Source organism: Schistocerca piceifrons, chromosome 2 (assembly GCF_021461385.2).
Source record: "Schistocerca piceifrons isolate TAMUIC-IGC-003096 chromosome 2, iqSchPice1.1, whole genome shotgun sequence".
NCBI classification, from domain to species: Eukaryota; Metazoa; Arthropoda; class Insecta; order Orthoptera; family Acrididae; genus Schistocerca; species Schistocerca piceifrons.
In genome coordinates, this window is record NC_060139.1 from 4,772,142 (window position 1) to 4,797,639 (window position 25,498).

The 25,498-nt window shown below is 41.8% G+C and overlaps 1 protein-coding gene across 1 annotated transcript in view; it reads left to right on the forward strand.

Annotated features, from left to right (window-relative positions):
* Positions 1 to 25,498, forward strand: part of LOC124777963 (ATP-binding cassette sub-family C member 4-like) — a 256,857-nt gene that overhangs the window by 202,296 nt on the left and 29,063 nt on the right. Inside the window, exons 19-20 of the mRNA XM_047253522.1 lie at positions 5,839 to 5,962; positions 17,491 to 17,661. Coding sequence (XP_047109478.1) covers positions 5,839 to 5,962; positions 17,491 to 17,661 — 295 coding nt within the window. The remainder of the gene's footprint in view (positions 1 to 5,838; positions 5,963 to 17,490; positions 17,662 to 25,498) is intronic.

Sequence of the window (25,498 nt, forward strand, 5' to 3'; positions counted from 1 at the left end):
GCAAAGTTATGAAGGACACAAAAGACCTGCTATTGTTCGTGTGAGGAGGGCCATGCATGAAGTGGTCAACAAATTTGAAACTAATATTGCAGAGAACTATAAATTCCCTGGTCTAGACAGTATATATGGAAAGATGATCAAAGAAATGAGGCAGTCAGTTGCTGATATGCTGCATTCGATGTGTACAAGAATCTACATCTACGTCTACATTTATACTCCACAAGCCACCCAATGGTGTGTGGTGAAGGGCACTTTATGTGCCACTGTCGTTGCCTCCCTTTCCTGTACCAGTCGCGTATGGTTCGCGGGAAGAACGACTGCCAGAAAGCCTCTGTGCGCGCTCGAATCTCTCTAATTTTACATTCGTGATCCCCTTGGGAGGTATAAATAGGAAGAAGCAATATATTCGATACCTCATCCAGAAATGCCACCCTCTCGAAACCTGGACAGCAACCTACACTGTGATGCAGAGCGCCTCTCTTGCAGAGTCTGCCACTTGAGTTTGCTAAACATCTCCGTAACGCTATCACGCTTACCAAATAACCCTGTGACGAAACGTGCTGCTCTTCTTTGGATCTTCTCTATCTCCTGTGTCAACCCGACCTGGCACAGATCCCACACTGATGAGCAATACTCAAGTATAGTGAAATTAGGAGCACTGAATGCCTTTAAGCTCCAAGCTCCAGACACACACACACACACACACACACACACACACACACACACACATAAAGTCTCTCTTCACTCTCCTCATCCTCCTTACACAAAAAGGACCAGTCAGGAAGTGCTCCAACTACACACAAAGAGTTTGAAATGTCATTTGCCTAAATGCCATGTAACACTTCTGTTCCCCCACTTAAAGAAAAGACGTTAGGACCTCTCACAACCTCAAAAAAATTCTTATTAACATACTACTACAAACAACCTAATTATGTAAAAAAACATTGAATATGATTTCCTTCTTTAAAAAAGGAATGAGACTTTATTTTTAATAACAAGTCTTTCCAGTTTTGTTATTTTATTTCAGGTAAATTGTGTTAAACAGTGTTAGTCTACTTTGTGTATCTTCATCTTATTTGCTTCACATCCTGTGTGATGCAAGAAACTGTCCAGTTATGCCCGGTCTTTCTGTATAGAAAGCTACATATATAATGTGTATGTGTAATGTGTCAACTTACTTATGATTTTTTTCTATTTATTTATTTATTTATTCAACAGTGCATTGCCTTCAAGCCAGTATACTCGAGAGTTTCTCGTTGACTTCTTGTATATTGCATAGTTAGTTACCTCTTACTCTTTCTCACATAATTATTATGTGGGGAGTTGCTTGTCAAGTATATGCCTACTGTTCGGTCAAATGTCAGTACAGTCTGTAATCAACAAGTGTGGAACGTTCCTGCTCCCACCATTTTTGTCTCTAATATCAGATAAGCCTACTCGATTATGCAATTTGACTGGAGAAAACTTTCATATCGTGACCACCAGTCATTATACATCTTCATACTTCTGTACTCATTGCATTTACACTTCTTCTAAGGGCAACCACTGTGTTAAACACTTATACCATTGTAGATGTGGGTGTACTCTTGGGTCCATCTAACCTTAGCTCTCTCCTACCTACGTAAAATACTGCAGGTCATTCCTCCCATGGATTCACCTGACCATGGTATAGGCCATTTCTCCTATAGATCTGTCTACCCTTTTGCTCTCCTATACATCATCTGCTATTTGGGTATGTGTGCCCCATATTAACTTCATCAATAAACACAGTTACTAGCCCCCTTTTACTATCTTTTCTCACTCTAAACAATAAATTTCTCCCATAATTGCTTTCTGCTAACATTACCTGATTGCTCTGTATTTAAATATCTAAACTCCTCTCTTCTAACTTCTTTTTTCCCTTACTCTTGTTTAGTACATATGTAACATCACTGTGTATACTTACTTCACATGCTTTTGTGTCTTGCTTCTATTTACTGATACATATAGCTTTTTCCTTTACTTTCTTGTAATTATTAGATTGACACAATACAGAAGATTACTAGTTATCAAACCTTTTCATTCTCTTTTTAACTTGTAAGATCTTCGTTCTTATTTGGCTATGCATGTTAGCATGCCATCAGTTTGTCTTTCCTTCCATCTCCTACCTGGATTCTTCTCCGCTACAGCATGTGCCGTTGCTAACATATGTCACTTACTGAATCCTAAAAAAAATCCTTATAGTCTTTTGTCATTGTCATAAGTGAAATACCTGCCAGTGCAAATCCTACTGTTGTAGGTTGTAAATTCTACTATAGAGACAGTAACAAGAATAGATCCTACAGTAGGAATTTTGTGTATGGATAGAGGGAAGATATATTTGTTACTCATAAAGAAGAAGTAAGAAAAAGAAATAGAGAGACAGTTACATTAGCATTGAAGAAGAAAAGAAGACAGTACCCCATAGGTGGATTCCCTTACCATCCCTCACCCCAAGGACCCCATCTGCTAAGGTACTTCACCATGGTGCTGGAGGGAGAAGTTGTTTGGCATTCCTTGTAGAATGAACTTGCCATGGCTTCACCCTTGCAGACACCTAGAAAATTGAGCCTAACAAACCCCTACGAAGTGCAGTGGAATAGGCAAGTACGAGGGTGGTTTGAAAACTTCTTGGAATGGAATAGAATGAAAGTACTTACATCAGTGAAAGTTTTTTTATTTTTCAATGTAGTCTCCTTGTAGGTTAATGCACTCGGTTCCAGTGCCTTGATCCCATATCGAAAATGAGTTTCCTCCAGGCCTGCAAAATAGTTGTCAACTGTGGCTATCCCCACCCCCCTCCCCTCCCCAGGGGGCTTACCACTCTTTGGCAGGTTCGTGTTTAACTACACAGGGTCCCAGCCTTTGCAGCATTTTTTCCTCTCCGTGCTGCATGTCTGTCTTCTTGCTATTCTTTTTCCCCTCCCTTGGGGAACATGTCTGGGGTTTTATTGGGAATGTTCTGCATTGTCTGTCGCTGACGTAAGAACAGTCTCACCACTGTTTTTCGCTCCATTTTCCTTTCTTTGTTTCCCTTTTTCTCTCATTCTTCTGCTTTGACATTTGAGGTTCCTCTTTCTTTTTTCTCCCTTTGCACTTCTGAAGGCCAGCCCATGTGTCTGACGTCTAACAAGTGACTGGGTAACGCGTAATTCCCAGCCCCAGGTCAACAGGTAGGGTTCGCACGTGCCCCTGGTACAGGCCAGGCCCAGGGAAGGGTGATTGCCTGAGCTACAACCTTCCCAAATTGCTGATTGGTCCTTCTGTCACGTGCTCAGGAGGTGTGACGTGAGGTGTGAACAGTCACCTAAGGCAGGTCCGCCCCCTTGTGAAGGGGACCCCAGTTGGAAGGAGCGCGCCATCAGAGACGCTAGCAGTCAGGGGGGATTTTCTTGCAATGATTCAGTCATCTGCCCAATCTCAGTGTCTACAAAATGTAAATGTAATGAGGCTGATGATTATAAGACACTTCCTGCTGCACCACGGTTCCGTATGGTCTCACTTACTCGAGATGGTCAGTCCTTCACCATGGTAAATGTGTTAATTATTCAGAAAGGTGTTGATGCAATTGCCAGCCCTGTGAAATCCTACTCTCATTTATGGAATGGCACTTTGCTTTTGGAGACTACTTCTGATTCTCAAGCACAACAACTGCTTGCTGCTGCTCCGCGGCTACCCTATTCATGTTGAGGCCCATAGAAATTGGAATTCTTCCCATGGCGTAATATACACCAGGTTGCTCAATGGTGTAACCGAAGCCGAAATCCAGTCTTACCTCTCTGGTCAGGGTGTCATTGCCGTCTATCGTGTAATGAAAAAGGTACATTCCTCCTTAGTGCCCACCCGCACTCTCTTTCTCACCTTTGACAGACTGGTGCTTCTGTCCAAGATCAAAGAAGGCTATGAAATTATCGCAGTCCGGCCGTACATTCTGAACCCGATGCTCTGCTACCAGTGTCATCGTTTCAACCACACTAGAACGTCTTGTCAACACCCAGCTACATGTGTAACTGCGGTAGGGAGGCGCATGAGGACAAATGTCTGCCTCCTTCTCCCTGTTGTATCAACTGCAGTGGCAGCCATGCCACTTCCTCTCGGGATTTTCCTGTGTATCTTGGATGAGCAGGCTGTCCAAGAGATCCGGGTAAAGAAAAAAGTGCCTTACCCAGTCGCTTGCAAGTTACTGGCTAGTTGCAAACCCTGTGTTCTCTCATGCACCTATAATTCTGTTCTTTCTTGTTACCCCTCCCTCCATGAAGGACATGGGCATGCAGACATGCGACCTCCAATTCAGCTCTGAGGTTGTGAAGTCGCCCTGTGTCAATGTAGCATCAGCATCCCCCATCCAGCTGTGCAACAAGCCATCAGTCTCTTGCCTCAAGGGGCAAAGTCACCTGCTACACAACCAGTAGGCCAGAAAGGACAGAGGGAGCACTCCCGTGCAGACTTCCTCTGTCCCTCCAGCCGAACAACACCTGTGTCTTCCTCTAACCGGAAAGGCTTGAAGAAGTCCACCAAAGGCAAACGCTCTTCACATTCACCAACTCGAAGATCCTCTTTGATGGTGTCGCCAAGTGATAACTTAGCCCAGCAGGCCTCCGTGTCGCCGGTGCGCTGTGCCAACCATTTTTCAGCGTTGGACTCCACAGACTGACTGCACCAGCAAGGCGATGCTTCTGTGGGCCCCATGGAGCAGGATCCTTCTGCTTCTGTGCCCTATAGTTGCAACTCTTCACTGGCTGTCACTCGTCAGCCACCAAGGAGACACCTCTACATCTCTTCCTCATCATGACTCTTCTCTAATGGAACGTTTTCGGCCTTTGGTCCCACAAAGAGGATTTACGGCTGTTTTTAGCATCACAGCGTCCCCTTGTACTCTGCCTTCAGGAAACAAAATTGCACCCTCACGACTGTTTTGAGCTTTGACATTTCTTACCGATTCATTTTGACCTTCCCACTGAGGTCGGCATTCCATCTCATGGGGGCGTCATGCTGCTCCTACGGGATGATGATCGTAGTCAACCCATCTCCCTGACTACCCACCTTCAAGCTGTTGCAGGTTGCCTTTTCCTTCCTCACATGACTATTTCCCTCTGTACCATTTATGTCCCTCTGTCTTTCAGTGTCACCAGGGTGGACTTCTGTCAGTATATTGGGCAGCTACCTCCCCCATTCTTGCTACTCGGTGACTTTCATGTGCATCATCCCCTCTTGGGTTCTTCCGGGACCTGTCAGAGAAGTGCCATCTTGGCTGACCTTCTTAACCAACTTAACCTCTTCTCCCTTAACACTGGAGCACCCACTTTCCTTTCCACCTGGTCATCACCACTTGGGAAATCGTGTTCTTCAAAGGTCGCCAGGCAGGAGTAAAGCTGCGTCAGCCTTAGTAAGCTGCCATTTGGGTGTGCATGCGGATGAGGTAGGAGACAGTAAATGGATAATACACGGGAAATGGTCACTTGAGTAGGTGTCAGAAAGAACGGACCACTCAAGACAGTGGGCAAGCAGGGCAGTGCGGAAGGATAGGTCAAATGGGAATAGGTGTGGTCACAAAATTGCCGGTCAACACTTATTTTCAGCAGGAAAAACTTCAGTGATAGTAGTAGACATACAGTAAAGAATGTCCACAAGGTAAATATAAACAAAGTGATCAAAAGTTAATTAATAAACAACTTCAACATTTTATTTAGATGTGACAAAAGCAAAGAAACTGTTAGTACTTGTATAGATTTTTGTTCCTTTAGAAGTTATAGTATTAATATCTGAATTGTTTATTACCATTGACGTACATATTTTATGCAACTTTTTTCAAATTCACAGGATGTGCACACTTCGTCGTGGTACACTTTTCTGGCATGCAGTGCAGCATTTGCACTGTCATTGGACTTAATAAGCTTCACATTTGTTGCATCTGTTGTTCTGAGCTTCGTGATTATAGATACAGGTAATAAAACAATTGGTTGGTAATTGTGTTGTGGAACTGTAATGTCTTTTTGAACTTTTTTAAGGCACTCTTCTTCTCATTTCCATTTTCATCTCTTGTTAAAATCTTTCAGTTGTATCTTGGATGTACTGATTTTTGGGTCATAAGGATTAGCAATTTTAAATAAATTACATAATGTAAATTGCTGTTCCTATTCACACTATATACAACATTGACACTAATCTATTTTCCTTCTGACTGTAATGTCTTTAAATAATTCTGTTATATTAGCCTTTGGTTTTCTTTTAAGATTTCTCGAAATCAGTTTGATTTTAATGGTCATGTGGGAGTGACAAGACACTGAGAGATTCTCTTTACGAGCGGGGTTCTTTGGAGGACACGGGAGTGTTCGTTTTCCCGCGTTAACGTATGTATCAAGTGTCTTTGTGCGGTACAATAAAGGTGGTCGTTCACTGTATAAATTCCACACAAGTGTTTTCCTTTATGTAGTGAAATTACAGGATTTCACCCATTCACTGGCCGGGGCATCCATATTCAGTGTTTTGGATTGCCGTAAGGCTTATAATCAGATCCCAATGGCAGAGCAGGACATACCAAAGACTGCAGTGACAACCCCATTCGGGCTGTTTGAATTTTTGGTGATGCCATTTGGGCTGAAAAATGCGGCCCAGACATGGCAACGGTTCCTAGACAGCATACTAAGAGGACTACCATATTGTTTCGCCTATTTAGACGATATTCTGGTGTTTTCGGAGAATGTTTCTGACCATCAGAAACACGTAAGCGAGGTGCAAAGCAGGCTTAGTGCTCATGGAATTACACTTAACAAGGACAAGTGCGTGTTTGGGGAACCCGTTGTAACCTTCCTGGGTTATAAAGTGTCAGCTCAGGGCATTTTCCCACTGCCAGAGAAGCTGGAGTTGTTGCGTACCCTACCACGGCCTCAAACCTACCACGATCTCCGACGGTTCCTAGGGATGATAAATTTCTATCGTCGCCACCTCCCCGGAACAGCAGCAATCCAGACGCCACTGAACAATGCCTTGGCCGGACACAACAAAATTGGCAAGCGCCCACTCCCATGGACACCCGAGATGGACTCGGCTTTCAAGGAACTGCAAAACAGCCTTCACAACGCAGTGGGGCTTGCACACCCTGCACCAGGAGCTCAGCTAGCCATAGTAGTGGACGCAAGCCAAGTCGCAATCGGGGCAGCACTGCACCAGAGAGTGAAGGGTCATTGGCAGCCACTAAGTTTCTTCTCACAAAAACTACAGATGAGTCAACTCATTGGAGTGCATATGACAGGGAACTCCTTGCAATGTATGAAAGCATCAGGCACTTCCGCCCCTTAGTTGAGGGCAGACAATTCACCATATACACCGACCACAAACCTCTCGTGGCAGCTTTCTACAAAGTCAGTGATTCATGTTCCCCCTGCCAGGCCCGCCATATAGAGTTTATATGCCAGTTTTCGACAGACGTGCGTCACATCCATAGTGCCGAAAACATTGTGGCAGTCTATTTCTCACGTATTAATGGGATAAGTCCAATGTTAGATTATTCCGAATTGGCAAGGGCTCAGGCTTCAGATACGCAGCTGCAATCCTTGTTGGTGGACCCATCCACTGGCCTATGTTTACAACATGTGGACGTCCCCTGCAGCCCATGTAAGGTATGGTGCGACACCTCCACGGTTAGACCACGCCCATACATCACCCCCCCAGTTCCGACGAAAGGTATTCGACAGCATTCACAACCTGGCACACCCGGGAACCAATGCCTCAGTGAAATTAGTGACGGACCGTTTTGTGTGGCCTTCAATCAAGAAAGATACACGGGAGTGGGCCCGCAGCTGCTATCAGTGTCAACATAGCAAAGTGGGACGCCATGTTCATGCTCCAGTAGGACAATTCCCAAACCCAACGGCACGTTTTGGGCATGTACATATTGACTTGGTTGGACCCCTCCCCCCTTCAGAAGGTTACAGGTACTTGTTTACGGCAGTGGATCGTTGCACACGGTGGGCAGAGGCTACACCAATCAGGGACATTTCTGCAGAGACTACTGCATGCGCATTCTTGGAAACTTGGATGGCTCGTTTTGGGTGCCCATTTTTCGTTACCACCGACCAAGGACGCCAGTTCGAGTCAACACTGTTCCAACAACAGTCAAAACTCTGCGGTTTCCAACGAAACCATACTACTAGCTACCACCCGGCCAGCAACGGTTTGGTGGAAAGGTGGCACCGGACCTTAAAGGCTGCCCTGATGTGCCACAAGGACTCATGGACTCAAGCGTTGCCATTGGTATTGTTGGGGTTACAGACCGCATTAAAAACAGACATCAATTGTTCCTCGGCAGAGTTGGTATACGGAGAACCACTCCGAGTTCCAGCAGAATTCCTTGCACCAGTTCCTCTCCCAGATGACACACAACTACCCCACCTCTTGCAACAAATGAGGAAGCAGGCAGAGACACTACGTGCAGCCCCGACGTCTCAGCACGGCACGCATCCAGTGTTCATACACAAGTCCCTCGATACTTGTTCCCACATCATGCTCCGCACAGACCTGGTACGTCATTCGTTACAGCCACCGTACACTGGACCATACCAAGTGCCAGAATGGGACACACACACAATGGATATCCTCCTAAGTTTCCATTGAGCGAGTAAAACCCGCTTGGACAATGACAGCAACGACAGTCTCACAGACGACTTCAGACACAACTTGCAACGAACCCACACCTTCTGCAGAACCAGACAGCTGTGTCCCACATGAGCCCCACACCAGGGGGCCTAATGCAGCAACAGAATCAGCAAGCAGCACCCACACCCGCACTATCCGCACTCAGGCAGGCCGAGAGGTGAAGTTTAAGTACCCCACCATACCGGGTGCTCCGCACTTCAGGGAGGGGGCTGTGTGGGAGTGACAAGTCGATAGTCGACAAGACACTGAGAGATTCTCTTTACGAGCGGGGTTCTTTGGAGGACACGGGAGTGTTCGTTTTCCCGCGTTAACGTATGTATCAAGTGTGTTTGTGCGGTACAATAAAGGTGGTCGTTCACAGTATAAATTCCACACAAGTGTTTTCCTTTATGTAGTGAAATTACCCCTACAGTCACAATTTTGATTAAACATAGTGTAACTGTTACCACCTTATTTATATATTACAATACTGAGAGAAAAATGTTATGTTTATATACATAAATATGAACAAAAGAAATAAAAGTCCCTTGTTCACAAAAATTTGAGGAACATGAGACCAAAAGAGTTGCTCATTGTGGCAAAATACTCTGTAGCACACAAGTATGACAACATAGACGTAGCACATAAATACTGTAGTATGAGACAAAGAATCAACAGTTAATATACTAGGAAAAGATAAATACAGTCATTCCTAAATGTCATTGATTTAAAGCACATGACAGCTTGAAAATACTTATGTATTCAGTTATTGAATTTTTCAGCGCTGATATTATGGAGCAGATGAGTGGAATGGTTCGAGCTTGAAACTAAGTCTGATAGTGCTATTTATATTCTGCCTAATTTTATATGTCTTAATTTAAGTAGCTGCCACTTTTAACTAGGGACACCATTCAGTGCTTACTATTTTCACTATGAAGCTACAAAAGTCTCATAATTTGTATTAATGTAGTTCTATGTTTTTGTGTATGTTTATCAAGTATAAGTCTGTTGCAGTCTGTTCGGTAAGAGTAGTAATTGAAGAATTGGCAATAAAGTGGTAATAATAATAATAAAATGAAATTAACAAAGTAATGTGACATGGAAAAAAAAAACAAAAAAAAAAAAAAAAAATAATACCAATTATATATGATGTATTCCACTCTAAGATCTCCAGTTTTCTTTTAGAAAAATTGTCAGAAAAAAATTTGAAACTTCTCTCATTTCTCAACGTAACCAGCCTGTAGCCATTCACACTTTTCACAGTGTCAGTGCCATGATACCTTGGCTGTTGCAAATGGTTCTCTAGGAATCTGTTTTTGACTACTGGAAAATCACCGACGCAATAGTAGCTTGACTGGAGAATGTGTAACCATAGAGTGTCTCGTTTATCATGGCGGGGGGGGGGGGGGGGGGGGGGGGGAGATTGCTAGGAGTCAGGTCAGATGAGGAAGGATCTAGAGAAGACACTTCAAAGTTGTCTTTATGAAGAAACTCTTGCACAGCTTTTGCCTGATAAGTTGCTGCATCGTCCTGGTTGAAGAGCACACATCTGGCCTTTGCCAGCCATATTTTTTGCAGTGCTGGAAGAACCCTGTTCTCAAAACATTTTGGTAGCTTGCTTGTGTCACCATAGTGCCCTTTGAAACACTAAGTAAGGATTATGCCATCACTGTCTCAAAACATGGCCACTGTAATTTGTTAGGCAGTGAGTGTGTGTTCTTCCTCTGTGCTGATTGGTACTTCATTTCAGGACTGGAGAACAGCATTCACATCCCATCCATTATCACAGTTGTTGAAAAGTAAGTCCCATTCTTTCCGTCCACATCATCTGGCAAACTGCCACTCATGCAGCCTTGAGGTCATCTGCCAGTACTTGTGGCACCTACTTGAAGGACTTTCCATGTTTTCAGGCTGTCATGCAGAATTGTACTGATTATGCATGTGATATTTTGTGCATTCAATTGATAATCCTCCAAAACAACTGTCTCCGCATGTGTGAGTATGTTGTCAGACTGGCTGGTTCGAGGCTGAGATTGTTTTGATTTGTCATCACATGAAGTTTTGTCATCTTTGAACTGTCACACCCACAAATATACATTCTATACATTCAAGACACCATTACCCCCCTTGTATCACTCAATTGCTGATGAATTCAACGGGAACTCAAAACACATGTGGAGAAAATAAATGATTACTTACTATTCCTTTAGTAAAATATCACCATTTTTAGTATAAAAACCACTCTTGTCATTGCATATGCTAGAGTTCTGCATGCCGCTCTGTGCTGCTGTCTGTATACACGTGCACACACCATGATCAGATATTTGTATCTGCTTCCAGTCTTCAGAGTGTTACTGGGAGACTTCAGAATTTAAACATGCCTCATACAATATAACCAGTATAAGAATAACAACAACAAAAACACTAAAACTTACCTACTGGTTGCACATTTCATCCTGGCCCCTCTGTCATCGATGGGAGTCACCTGACTTCTTGCTGCTCCAGAATGTGTACACTGGTTGCCAACCCTTAGCTACTTAACAATATTCTGCACCATAACAATAAGTAGCCATTGTGAACGTAGTGTTGATCCATGTGCGGTATTGTGCATAGTGATTGCTAACATTATTTACAAAAATGAGCTAAGAGGCTATACCTGGTTCTTCTAGTGACTCGCCTCAACTTTCAGGTTACATGTGTGATGCACTGACCCATTACATGTTTGTTTCTTGAAAAAGCTATGAGGTGGCTGCTCTGGGAGGAGGAAGCGGTGCCCGCCTCAGCGGCCAGTGTGCTGTGAGCTGATCACAAGCTTCTGCTCCCAGCACTCTCCATTCAGGGGCCAAGTAAATGTGTGCGATCAGTACACACTAACTAGAATATGTGAGAATATCTGACAACAAATGTACCCCCACTAAATAAAATGAAGCAAAATTAGCTAACTAGCATCGGAAAAGTAGTGCAGATAATATCATAATGTTGTTCTAACATGAAAACAATGATGATAACTTCAGTGCACAGATACAGAATAATAAGTTGTTTCAGTCAATAAATAGTAACATAGTAAGATTTTTAAAAAGTTACACCCATTTTTTGTTGGTATAAAAGAGACTTTCAAAATAAAAATAATTTATCAAAGATTAGGGAGAGAGTGTTGGGACAAGAGATATGTCAGTAGGGAGAGGGAGGGAGGGAGGGGAGAGGGGGGCAAGATGCAGTGTACAACTTCAAGGGCAATATTTAGGAGGATTTCGGATATATGTGCGATGCAGTCAAACAGTCAGATGGAACTTTATGTCACTGAGTAACTCAACACAATAGAACACTCAAGCAGTGTTGCCACACCAAAAGAGGCCACTGGAGTCAAGTTAAGAAAATGGGACACACACAAAAATGCTGAGAGAAGTTTTAGGAGGATAGTGTGGAGTTCAGATTGGCAATTAAAGACTTCCTATCGCATTATGGAGAAGAAATTTAGCAGAGACAACATACACACACTCACGCAATGCAGCTCACACACACATGACCACAATCTCTGGCAGCTGGAGCCAGATTGTGAGCAGTTGGGCATTATGGGAGAGGCAGCCAGGTGGGGGTGAGGAGGAGGCTGGGGCAGGGAGGGGGAGGGATAGCAGGGCGGCGTGGGGGACAGTGAAGTGCTGCTGGGAGCATGCAGGAGCGAGGTGGAGAGCAGGGGAGCTAGATGCAGTCGGGAGGTTAGATGGAGGGTGGGTTAGTGGAAAAGGAGAGAAGTAAAAAGTCAAAAGACTGGGTGTGTTGGTGGAATAGAGCACTGTGTAATGCTGGAATGGAAACAGGGAACGGGTTAGACGAGGAAGGACAATGGTTAATGGACAATGGCTAACAAAGAATGAGGCCAGGAGGGTTACGGGAACTTAGAATATGTTACAGGGAGAGTTCCCACCTGTGCAATTCAGAAAAGCTGGTGTTAGTGTGAAGGATCCAGATGGCACTGGCTCTGAAGCATTCATTGAAATGAAGGACTCATTTCCATGATTGCTTCACAGCCTTTGCCGTTTGGATTGTTCCCACGAACACCAGCTTTTCTGAATTGAACAGGTGGGAACTCTCCCTGCAATATATCCTACATTCCCATAACCCTTCTAGCCTCAACCTTCATTAATCATTGTCATTGCCCCATCCAGCACAGCACAGCACTCTATTCCACTAACACACCTAGTCTTTTTATTTTACTCCTTTTCCACTAACTCTCCTCCGTGCCCCCCCCCCCCCTCTCCCCCACTCTTCATCTAACCTCCTGATTGCACCTAGCTGCTCCACCTTGTCCCTACATGCTCCCAGCAGCATTTTACCATCCCCCACCCCTACCCACTATCCCTCTCCCTCCCCACGTGGTTGCCTCTCCGATAATGCCCCACTGCTTGTGCAGTCTGGCTCCAGCTACCAGAGATTGTGGTCATGTGCGCATGAGTTGCATTTGCGTGAGCATGCGCATGTGTGTACATTGTCTGTTTATGACAACGACCTTGTTGACCGAAAGATAACTTTCCGTCAGCCTTTTTGTTATGCCTTTCTGTGACTCAGCATCTCCGCTATGAGTCCAGTTTGATGGATATATGTACTGCACGGAATCAAAATGCTGTCACTTCATATGTTTCCCTATCTCTCTGATCAGTTGCTACTAGTTGGACATGAAGGACTTACTATAGGAACCTGAACTATGGCGTTGCCACAAGGACCTGTTTTGGCACTATTCTGTTTGATATCCACAATGCTCACCTAAGTAGGCTATTGCTGGAGGAGGTGAAGGTTTAGCAGTATGCAAACAATGTAAGTATTTACATGGAAAGTTCATCCCTAGGAAACTGTAACTGACAGCCACAATGTTCAAGCACCAACAGTGACTCACAATAAATGGACTGGATGTATCCACAGATAAATCAAAAGTAGCATTGTTCTCGAGGCATAGAGCTAATATTCAGCCATTGCAACGATATACCTGTACCACATCCCTTCAAAGATGGTAGTCAAATACCAGGGGTTCTTCATCGACTGTAAGCTAACCTAAAAGGCTCACATTACCAATGCATTCCTGCTTGATGCATATGAACAAACTTTCCATCCCTGCCAGCAGTATCTCTGTGCCAAACTGAGTCCAATATGAATCTTACAATCTGAAATCAGTCACCTCGAACTTAACCTTACAATAATTTGCTGGATACTTCTGGATCACTAGAACTCTTCATCCCCTAGGCTAAGCACATTTAGATATTCAGGAGATTTCAAGGAAAATCTTAAGAGCACCTAGACTAAATAGCTTTAGCATCCCATTCCCATTCAAATTGTGAACTTAATAACTGGTGTTCCTGTGACCATGTGGCTCACATTAATAACAAAACTTTGCTGCAGTTTGTAAGACAGTATTTTAAGGCAGTATTCATCAGTACTGAAGCTCCAGAGCCAGGGACTCTGTTGGAATTACGTACTGCATACCATGTTTGCAGAAGTCTGGGCTATTCAAATTACCAGCACAGGCAAATAGCACGGCCACGAAATTCGTTCCAATACTAGAAGCACTTTGTTTCTCCCCACTGATGGCAGCATCTCTACATTTCCTGTTCAGTGATTCTTTATCTTCTCTAACAGTACTTCAAAATTTTACCACCTGTTTGACTGAAATCCCCATTATATACAGGCTTATCGATGAGTTGGAATCAATTCATGAAGAAGATCATTCTTTTAATTTCATTTAGGTTAAATCACACTGTGGGATAACTGGGTGAAGCTGTTGACCACAATCACTGCACACCTTTTTATGTGAGTACGACAAGCAACTAGCCGTCCACCAGAATGAATGGCCACCACAACCTAGCCATGTACAAAGATGACCAGCCAGTGGCACAACATGCAGCTGAGCACAACATGCTTGAATTCAATGGCTGCTGAACAATCTGGGCCATCTGGATCTGTCCCTCCACCACCAGCTTTTCTCAACTATGCAGATGGGAGTTATCCTTGAAACATATCCTTCACTACTGTAACCCTCCTGGGCTCAATATCCATTAACTTACTATCCCCACACCCTCTACCCAACAGTTTCCCCTTCCTCCATCCTGTCTCCCTTCACAATCCACCTCCCTGCATCACCTTCACCCATGCATCACACCCAACCATCTCCAGTACCTGTGTATCACATGCCTAGCTGGAGTGCGTATCACCTGTCTCTCCCACATTCCTAACCAGTAAACCTGCTGCTTCCCTCAAAGCCGCTAACTTCTCCCGTCTCTCTACTATCCACCCCACATGATACAATCCCAACCTGACATTAGTCCATCTGTCAAAATGCAATCCTGGCAAAGGATATATTCCGAAAGGTAGAAAGTTTTCCTTTTCTTTCTCTTTTGCGTGTGCCTAACAAGAACTCAACACTTCCGCTATTCAGGGAGTGGTCTCCTTTACTTCCAAAGTATTCACATTGAGCCAAAACTTTCCCTGCTGTGTTTACATATGATTTAGACTGTAAACTTTATAAACTTTTACATCTGGCTATTACTGTAATAATCTGGCATGTTCTACAGTCTAGTGATACACTTGCATTAAGAATCAGTGGCACTTGAAAATAAATAAATAATGACATGAATAACACATTAGTACTCGTAGATGTACTCACATGGTGTAATCAGAATCCTGAGCTGTTTAAACAGATCTTTACAGGAAACTTGGATACTATTGTCATTTATTAATTCTAATAGCCCTTCTCTGTAGTTTGAAGACTGTGTCCACATTTTGTGTATGGGACCCCCGAAAAATGATCCCTAACTAAAGATGTAGTTCATGTAGGAATAGTATGTAACTATAAGGCATTGTCTGTTACACCCTGATGTCAGTGTCATCAGAGTCACGTGGCATAGGCTGCTTGCACCATGTAATGTCACTCGGTCCCACAGTAAGACAGAGCCTCCAGGAGCTGCCCGACTTGGCTTCCACGCATGCACCTCTCCGGCCCTCTCTGGAAGATTCCAGACACTGCTATTGGCAGTCAACTTGTGATGACTATGGCAGAGACAGCTATTGAAAGCTTGAGTATTTTATTCAAGATTATGTGGCTTGTAAACTGAGAAGATTTTACTGACTGATATCAGTACCCTAACAGAATAGCATGCTGATGACTTTTTACCCTAGTGTATTTATGTTCATCCCACTACACAAAAATTTTGAGTTTGCTGTCTGTACAATATACTGTTTGTAATTTTCATCCAAATTTGACTTTACAGAATTATTTTCCCTCTTTCTGCAGAAATTCATGCTGTTTGTTTTCTTTATTTTCAGTGTGTTTTGTTGCATGAAGACCAGTTCTAAATGTTATTTAGGGTTTCATTTGCTTATTTATACTATAAGTTCTGGTGTTTTATTTGTGCTTATAATATTACTGCCATCAACAAAAATAATTTTCTACGTGGGTCTAACATTGTGTGTAAAGTTATTGGTATACATTAAAAACAATATTGGTCCTAAGTTGCTGCTCTAAGGCATTCCTGTATTAATATATTTTTGATTTGATGCAAGTTTCATTAAAAATTTTAATTTATTTGGAGCCTGTGCTACCTCTTCCTTTTGTAGCCTCTTTTTTTCTGATTTGATCAGAGCCACTGATTTGCAGTTCCTCCTGCTCCAACAATTTTAGTTTTTTAGCCAAATTCTACATCAAGCATCATCAAAAGCCTTTGATAGATGTAAAAATACACCTCTGAAACATTCATTCTTGTGTAGTTCATCAAGTACCACTTTTGTAAACTACACTATGACTGATTATGTATTTCTACCATTTGGAAAACAAACTGAGTTTCACTGGTCTGCCTTTTGTAATGGATTCTATAATTTTAAAAGTGATTACAGCAGACAACTAGGCTTCTAGTTTTCCATCTTCTGCATCACATTTTTTTTGGAAGTGACACAATCCTTACCTACTTCAGATACATGTCTGTTGTATCTGTCTGCAATATTCATTCCAAATTATTTTTATGGCAAATATATGACATTAACTTCTAACCTTTTGCCAAGCAGCTGTCATACTATTACCAGAGGTTAGAAGTAAAATGCAGACGTTTGCTTTACCTCTCTCTCTTCCTGCCCTTCTAGTTTTCAACAGAACAGTAGCAACAGAGAGGTAAAGTGAGTTTGCAATAAAAGCTTCATTTGAAACTTGCTGACAGATTAAAACTGTGTGAAGGGCTAGGGCTCAAACTTGTAACACTGCTTTTCTACTGCTGAGATGTACCATTACAAATTACCACTTGCCATAAAAAAAAAAAAAAAAAAAAAAAAAAAAAAAAAAAAAAAAAAAAAAAAAAAAGAGGGGGGGGGGGGGGGGGGGATCTGTATCAGTGCTCGAAGGTACCAGTGCTGGAACGTACACAGTATAAAACTTTGTAGTTAGAAGTACTCAAATTCATTACTAAATAGTGTGTATAATAACTTACTACATTCCCCTCACCTCATGCTTCTCATGAGAACATTACAACCACAGAAGCTTAACTGTAATCCACAGTGTCTCATCTCTAATTCACACATCCCTGTTTTAATTAAGTGGAGTGGAGTAACTGTACTACTTAGCAGCTGGCAGATGATAAAGATACAAACCAAAAGTTTTGGAACCAGTGAATCTATTTCTGTTAAAAGACAAGTGGTTTTGCCAGAGAAATAACATGTTGTCCTGAGACCTAGCATTTTGTGATTTTTTTTAAATGTCTGTTTCTGTTTTCACCTGGTAACCAGAATTTTTACTTGTTAATATTTGACTTGTGTGATTTTGGTGACTGGTTTCTTAATGTAATTATTTTGTTTATTTAATTGCAGGTGTTCTAGGGGGATATGTTGGCCTTGCAATTGCACAATCTCTGATGTTGACAGGAATGCTACAGATAGCAATCAGAGAAACAACGGAAGTTGTCAGTCAGATGACATCAGTGGAAAGAATTCTACAATACAATGACATTGAGAGAGAACCACCTTTTGAGTCTAAATCAGGTATTTCGTCTAATATTGTTAACCATTATACATTCTGAATATCCTACTGAAGCTCTGCAGATTTGCAGGTGCATAAGCAGCTTAAGTCAGTAGTGAACAAGTTCTCTTCATAGGAAGGGCAAACAGTATGACCACTGTAAAATTAACTGGGACAGGAACATAATTCTATGGAGGTATCAGTTGTGTTTCTACATCTGCATACATACAGTGTACCACTACTAATCATTTCCTTTCCTGTTCCACTCGAAAAAAGGATGAGGGAAAACCGACAGTCTATAAGCTTCTGTAGAAGCCTAATTTCTCTCATCTTATCTTCATAGTCCTTACACAAGATGTATGTTGGCAACAGCAGAATCGATCTGCAGTTGGCCTCAAATGCTGTTTCACTAAATTTCTACAATAGTGACTTGCAAAAAGAGCTTCATCTTCTCTCCAGGGATTCCCACTCGAATTCACACAGCACCTCCATAATACTAACAGAAACATACCTAGTAGCATACCTCTGAATTGCTTTGGTATCTTCCTTTAAGCCGACCTGGGAGGGATCCCAAACAGTTACCTGTACTCAGGAATGAGTCACACTAGCATTCCATATGCCATCCTCTTTACAGATGAGCTACACTTTCCCAAAATTCTCCCAATAAAACTAAGTCATGCAGTCACCTTCTGTACTACCTCACATGCTCATTCCATTTCATATCACTTTGCAATGTTATGCCTAGATATTTAATCGATGTGGCTGTGTCCAGCAGCATGCTACTAATGATATATTCAAACGTTACAGGATTTTTTTTCCTACTCATCTACAATATATTAATTTATATTTTTCCACATGTAGAGCAAGCTGTCATTCATCACACCAACCAGAAATTCTCGCCACCTCATTTGATTCTTTCGCTCATAGATAATGTACACACTAACCTGGTGCAAGATAAGGTGGTGACATGGTTGAAGCCGGACACCATAGTATATACCTTACATTTGGTTCATTAGCTATTCTGTATATGTCTTTTAGATGGTTTTTGACACTTGTCTTGACAAATTATAGCCTACACACCCATCTCTGTCGCAGTAGCACATTAACAGTCAAAATATGGATGCATACAGAATAAAGTTTATATATTCACAGACAGTGTATGTGCAATACTTCCCTTCTTTGAGATAAATTGCAATATATAACATAAATAATTACCAACTTATTTTTGGCTGATAGCCAGTTGTTGGCAGACCATGCCACAGATAGGACAAACACTGAAGGAAAAGAAAAGATAAATAATTGTTATCATCATCAATTACAATATTAATTGCAAGAATATATTCATTTTATGTAATTTCTTTATTGGAACCAAGTAAATACAGATGGCAAGTGTTAATCAAAGACAAAGGTATTGTCAGGAGTGCCCCAGGGAAGTGTGATAGGACCGGTGTCGTTCACTATAAACGTAGATGATTTGGCAGACAGAGTGGGCAGCAGTATGCGGTCTTTTGCTGATGATGATGCTGCAGTGTACAGTAAGGTGTCAAAGTTGAGTGACTGTAGGAAGATACAAGACCACTTAGATAAATTTCCCAGTTTGTGTGATGAGTGGCAGATAGCCCTAAATGTGGAAAAATGTATATTAATGCAAATGAGTAAGAAGGATAAACCTGTAATGTTCAGATACAGTATTACTAGTGTCTAGTTTGACACAGTCAAGTTGTTTAAATATCTGGGTGAACATTGCAGAGTGATGTGAGGTGGAATGAGCATGTGAAAACTGTGGTAGGGAAGGCAAATGGTTGACTTCAGTTTATTGGGAGAATTTTAGGAAAGAGTGGTTCACCTGTAAAGGAGATTGCATGTAGGATGCTGGTGCTACCTATTCTTGAGTACTGCTCAAGGTCCCGAGTTCGAGTCTGGGTCCAGCACACGGTTTTAATCTGCCAGGAAGTTTCATATCAGCGCACACTCCGCTGCAGAGTGAAAGTCTCATTCTGGATACTGCTCAAGTGTTTTGGATCTGTACCATGTCAGATAGAAGGAAGATATCAAAGCATTTCAGAGGAGGCCTGCTAGGTTTGTTACTGGTAGGTTCAAACAAAACGTAAGTGTTACGGAGATGCTTCGGGAACTCAAATGGGAATCTCTGGAGGGAATGCAGCATTCTTTTTGGGAAACGCTATTAAGAAAATTTAGGGAGCTGGTATTTGAAGCTGACTGCCAAACGATTCTGCTCCTGCCAACATAAATTGCGCTTAAGGACCACGAAGATAAGATATGAGAAATTAGGGCTCATACGGAGGCATACAGACAGTCGTTTTTCTCTTGCTATGTTCCCCAGAGCATACTGCATCCACTACCAGCTCTCCTTTGCCCCTCAGTACAGGTGTCAAGGAGCTGTTCCCCTGGAAGATGACAGCGTGATGAAGAAGGTATCAGGATTCCTCAGACAATGCAATGCTCTGCCACTACACCAACAACCAGTGCTGATGGTCACATGCCCATTTCAGTTGTAATTTCTGATGTCATGGCATTAACAGTGGAACATGCATGGGTCATTGGCTGCAGAGGCCCATCATTAGGAGTCTATTCAGACACACTTTACTCTGCCCAGCATTCCCCCACAGTTTATCTCCTGACCTGTTTTACCAGTTTACCCAGCCTGCGGTGTCCGATGTCTGTCATGAAGGGTGGCCGCCCAACCCCATGACATCTGGACTTGGTTTCACCTTGGTTTTGCCATGTGTTGGAGATACTTACCACAGTGCTTCTTGAACACTCAAAAAGTCATGCAGTATCAAAAATGCTATTGGTGATCCTATGGGCTATCACAATCTGTCCACAGTCATACTCAGATAGATCACACGCCTTCCCCGTTTTAGTCATGGACAGCACTCTCACTGACGCTACAAGCACTGCGTGAGTGTCTGACAAGCAGTCATCCCTGCTATCTTGTGGACGGGTTTATAATGATAGTGGTCATAGTGTTCTGGCTGGGCAGTGTGTGTATTCTGTTGGCCATTAAAGTTGCAACACCATAAAGATGGTATGCAATGGAGGTGAAATTGGCATGAAATTTACTGTGTACTTGGATATCTAAATGATGCATCTTTTGACATAACTGAACAAAATAGATAGGGGTAGCACGATCTATGTGCTGTATATAGAAAAGATCCTCCAGCATGTTTCTCATTCATACTACATTTGAATATTAGTTTGTTTGTGAGAAGATCATGTTACGCCACTAATAAGAAGAATAAATATCTGTCTGCATGTGTTGGAATTTGACAGCAGCACAGTCATGCCCCATCACGACTGTATTTTATAAATTGGTGTCACATGAATACGGAATTAATGGATCCCAGAGAGCCATACTCAACACCATTGAGGATCTCAACAGCCCCATATGACTTGCACTTCAGAGGAGACATTGTTTGCCTGTCTCTGTAGTATTGTACAGCCACATCACTTACCTTGAGTCACGAAATGGGCTTGTTTGCAGCAAGACAAGTACCCACACTGATAGTGTGGTAACATCTGGGGTACCACGGATTGCCAGCACTGTGACCATTGTTGTGGCTTTCCCTGACTTGGTAGCACAGAGAGGTGTGCTAACAATGAGGCACCCAACAACAACAGTGGACACAGGAGTGCCACAGTGTTGTCTATTAAAATATTGACTACCCACACATAGTGACGGATGTTTCACCAACAGGCCAGGCCGTGGCATCAGATGTGAGGCTTTGCTATGGCCACTGGTGGGCACATGGCATGAGGCTCTGTCAGACTGCATTTGCCATGTTCATAGAGGCCTGGTGTGATAATATGGCATACTATTGGTTACACAACATGATAACCTCTGGTTTGAATAGCCAGTAATTTAAAGTGCAGGTGTTACATTTATGAAGTGTTTAGGCCAGTAGCTGTACCCTATCATCAGTGTCTCTGCTACATAATATTTCAACAAGATAACACAAGACCTTACGTTGCCCATGCTCTTGTGACGTACCTCGATACAGAGGGTGTTTGCCTATTGCCCTGGCTAACGCGTTCTCCTGATCTCTGACCCAATGACACTGACAAAGGACAGATTTGAAAGAGATAAGAACCTTTCTATTTGGTAGAGTATCAAGGTCTAAAAACTAGTCTATCTGTTGGCTGCCCTGCAGAACTATCAGTGTGCTGCTACCTGGAGAATAGTCAGTAGACTTCAAAGAAAAGAAAAAAATAAAAGCACCCCCTTACACACACACACACACACACACACACACACACAAAGAGAGAGAGAGAGAGAGAGAGAGTTTTACTGTAGCTCATCAAAGGGTAACTCTAAAAGCTAGCAAGTTTTCTTTTTTTGTGTGTGTTCCTATCAACAATTCAATGCTTATGCTTTTCAGTGAGTGGTCTATTTTAATCCAAAAGTCATAATGTTGTGTTGAACCTTTAGCATTTCTACCTAAAGCATGAATTGTTCTCTGCATCTTGTTGGCTTGAATCTTTGAGGTATTTGTCTGTGATGTTTTCACACTGCTGTAGTCTTGAAGGTAGTTGGAGGAGGATTGAAGAGATTGGTAACCTGTTAAGCCCATGGCTTTAACTCATGAACTGTTAATATCTGAAATGACACATTTGTGTTGCTAAGGATTTTGATTCAATTTTTCTTCATTCATTTTTGCCTTTATTTGGGTATGATTAGAAGATGGTGCAGATGTAGAAAAGATGATTGTTGCATTTGTTTCATTTATCTGTAAAACAGCAGAGGCAGTTATATGAACCGCGTGGAACATCAGAATATGGCTTAGTGACAAAACCATTAAAATATTGCTTGTCAATTAGATTAAAGGAATGTCTGATATAGGAAGCATATATTGTTGTTATCTGCACTTTTTTGTGCCATGTCAATCATACACTAATGCTGATGACTGGACATACTCACATACATGGATGAGGTTCTAGATTTCATGCAGCATAGATGCCCACTATAATGGTTGCTTGTAAGGGCAGCAGTGTCAAACTCTATAGTTTCCATTGCACAGATAGGAGGAAATGTGACACCAGAAGAATCAACATGAACTGTTGCAAACCAGTTACTAACAGTATGACTACAAGCATGCATAACTCAAGATCATATTCCACTCACAATAAAGCACTATTACTGGCTGTTGTCATCAGATTTGATGGGGCAATATTGGTGAATACTGACAGCCATGGTACTGATGTGTATTTAATAGTTCGTGTCACAATCCTCATTGCATCATTTAGATATATATCTATTATTTTATTGATACAACTACTTCTGCTTCAAACAAGAGAACGGTATTCGGCACCATGATACACGAGTGCTTGTGCTGTAGTTCTCAAGATCTTTGCATTAGATCCCCAGCCAGCACCAGCCAGTTACCTTAAAAAAATTAGCTTTTGTCCTGTTTCCTAAATGTCAGGGATCTGTTGACAGTCACACCAAAATATTTGGGGTGTCAACTATGTTGTAATATTTCATTGTAGAAGAATACATTCTGTTGGTTGGGTGGAATGAGCTAACTTCTGTTTTATTAGAGGTCAGGCAGAGTCTCCATTTTTTGTGATACTGGTCAAGCTTTCCTAAGTTGTTACTGAGTGCTTGTTCACAATCTTTGAATGTGTTGCTTTGAGTTGGGCATAACTAAACTTTTCAGAGTCAGTGGTGCTATGTCAGTGGTGTAGATGTTTAATAAAAGTGGGCCCAAAACTGAGTTATGTGGGTGACTGTTCTTCACAGTGTAGAATTTACTTGTAGGTTCTCCAATGTTAATTTTAAAATAGCAGTTTTAAGCCTGTTTTCCATTAGTGCTATGATCTTTGAACTTGGAATAGTTTGACTTCATTTATGCATTGAAACATCCATCCACATGGTGTGATGCTGCTGTGAGGTCAATAAATACCTGTGATGTTGTCTTTGTCTTTCGGAAGCCCACTTCTATAAAGGACGTCAGGGTGAGAACCTGTTGCAGTATCTTCAGTCTGCATGAAATCCTGCTTGACATGAGGTGTGGAGTGGGTAGGAGGTGTTACAACTCAAATTGTTGGAAGTATTCTGTTATACAGAAGTCCTTGCAGCATCTTGTAACACACTTAGTACCACAACTGGACAATAGTTTGCTTGATCTAAAGAAGAGCGTAAATGTAGCAATAATTTTTACATTGTAAAATTGTAGTGACTGTTGTAGTGCTTTTTCTAGTTATTTAATGAACTTGGAAAACTTGGAATATATACCATCCAGGTCAAGGTGGTGTGGACTGGTGTATCCCAAAACAGTAGTTTGCTATCTCACAGAAACACTTGAGATCTTGATCTGCAAATTTAATAATTTTATGTATCCTACATGTATTGTTTGTACAATAAAGTTTGGGTGAATTTGGAAACTGTCCTAGAGTGTTCTTTTTTCCTGACATGCATGCCCACCTTTCCCAACACACATCCACATGTGGCTAAATCATCCTGGATGATTCCAACTCTGGCCACAGCTCTGGGAAACGGTGCTCCCTGCCCCCAACTCTCTCTCTCTCTCTCTCTCTCTCTCTCTCTCTCTCTCTCTCTCTCTCTCTCTCTCTCTGAAGTGGAATGTTCTTCTAAATCTTGAATGTTTTCAGTTGTTTCTATGCATTTTGATCACTAAATGCCTCAGGTACATAGTTAGTAGTTACTTTTACTACTTATACTACTTGTAAACTCAAGACTCAGATTCACATTGATTGTTTTTTCTCTCAGCACATGGTACACAGTTAAAGATTTCTATTTCTCCTTCAGAATAAATCAGAGACTATCTCATCAAAAATCAGATAAGTTTCAATTTAATATAATGTGTAATGTCTTGTGAAACGGTAAGAAACAAAGCTACTTGGTCATGGAAAGGGCCACTATATAATTCACAGAAAGCCAATTAAAGACCTTAACAACAAAAAGGATGGCACAAAAAAGATTTACAATAGTATTTACAACATATATTATACTACAAGACTCATACCCAGTGCAGGGAAATCCCATGTGGAATGAAGTATGCTACAAGTGATGCTCTTCATTTAGATTTGAAAATCTGTTGTTTATATCATGCATATATTCTTTGATATCTTTTGTAGTATAATTTTGCTACTTTGCTGTAACAGCTCTTTATAATGGGTAAAATTCCCTCATTACAGGATATATTCTAGTCCCAATTCTTAACAAATTATTTTGTTTTCTTCACCTTATTTTCATTTTAGCTGTCTTTGAGGGACGCTGGCTTTGGATTTTGGGATAGAAGTTCAAAAATTAAGTAAAAAAGAAAATTTCCTCCTATTGTTCTTGTTGGAGATAATTCATAAATATTTTCTGGTGGTAAATAACAGGAGTAAAGATAACCAGTCACCATATAGTAATGGATTGAGTGATCAACAGGTTGGTTGGTTGGTCAGGTAGTAGCATGTTCATTTGATAATTTTGCAAGACAGATCGTAATGATGTGGACTGAGTCACTATACATTCACTCCAAAAATTAATGTATACATATGGTTACATTCTGAACATTCCTAATTCTTATACAAAAAGAAAAACCGGCATACATATGTGAGTTAGTTATTCCTACCCACTACCTTTTACACATTGCAACAATCGAAATTCTTCTGCGGAGTAGAAGGAGTTGTCAAGGAGAAACTTTCTGGGCTTTTTATCAAATTTCCTTCAGGTTGTAATTATGAACCTCATCGTTCCTCTTGAACTGTAGTGGATTATTTATAATAAACTTCATGAGGGAATAAATATGCTGTGAAGCAGTAGTCAGAATGCCCAACTCTTTAAACAGGTGTTTACATGATGATCATGGGTGAGGACCATATTTTGCA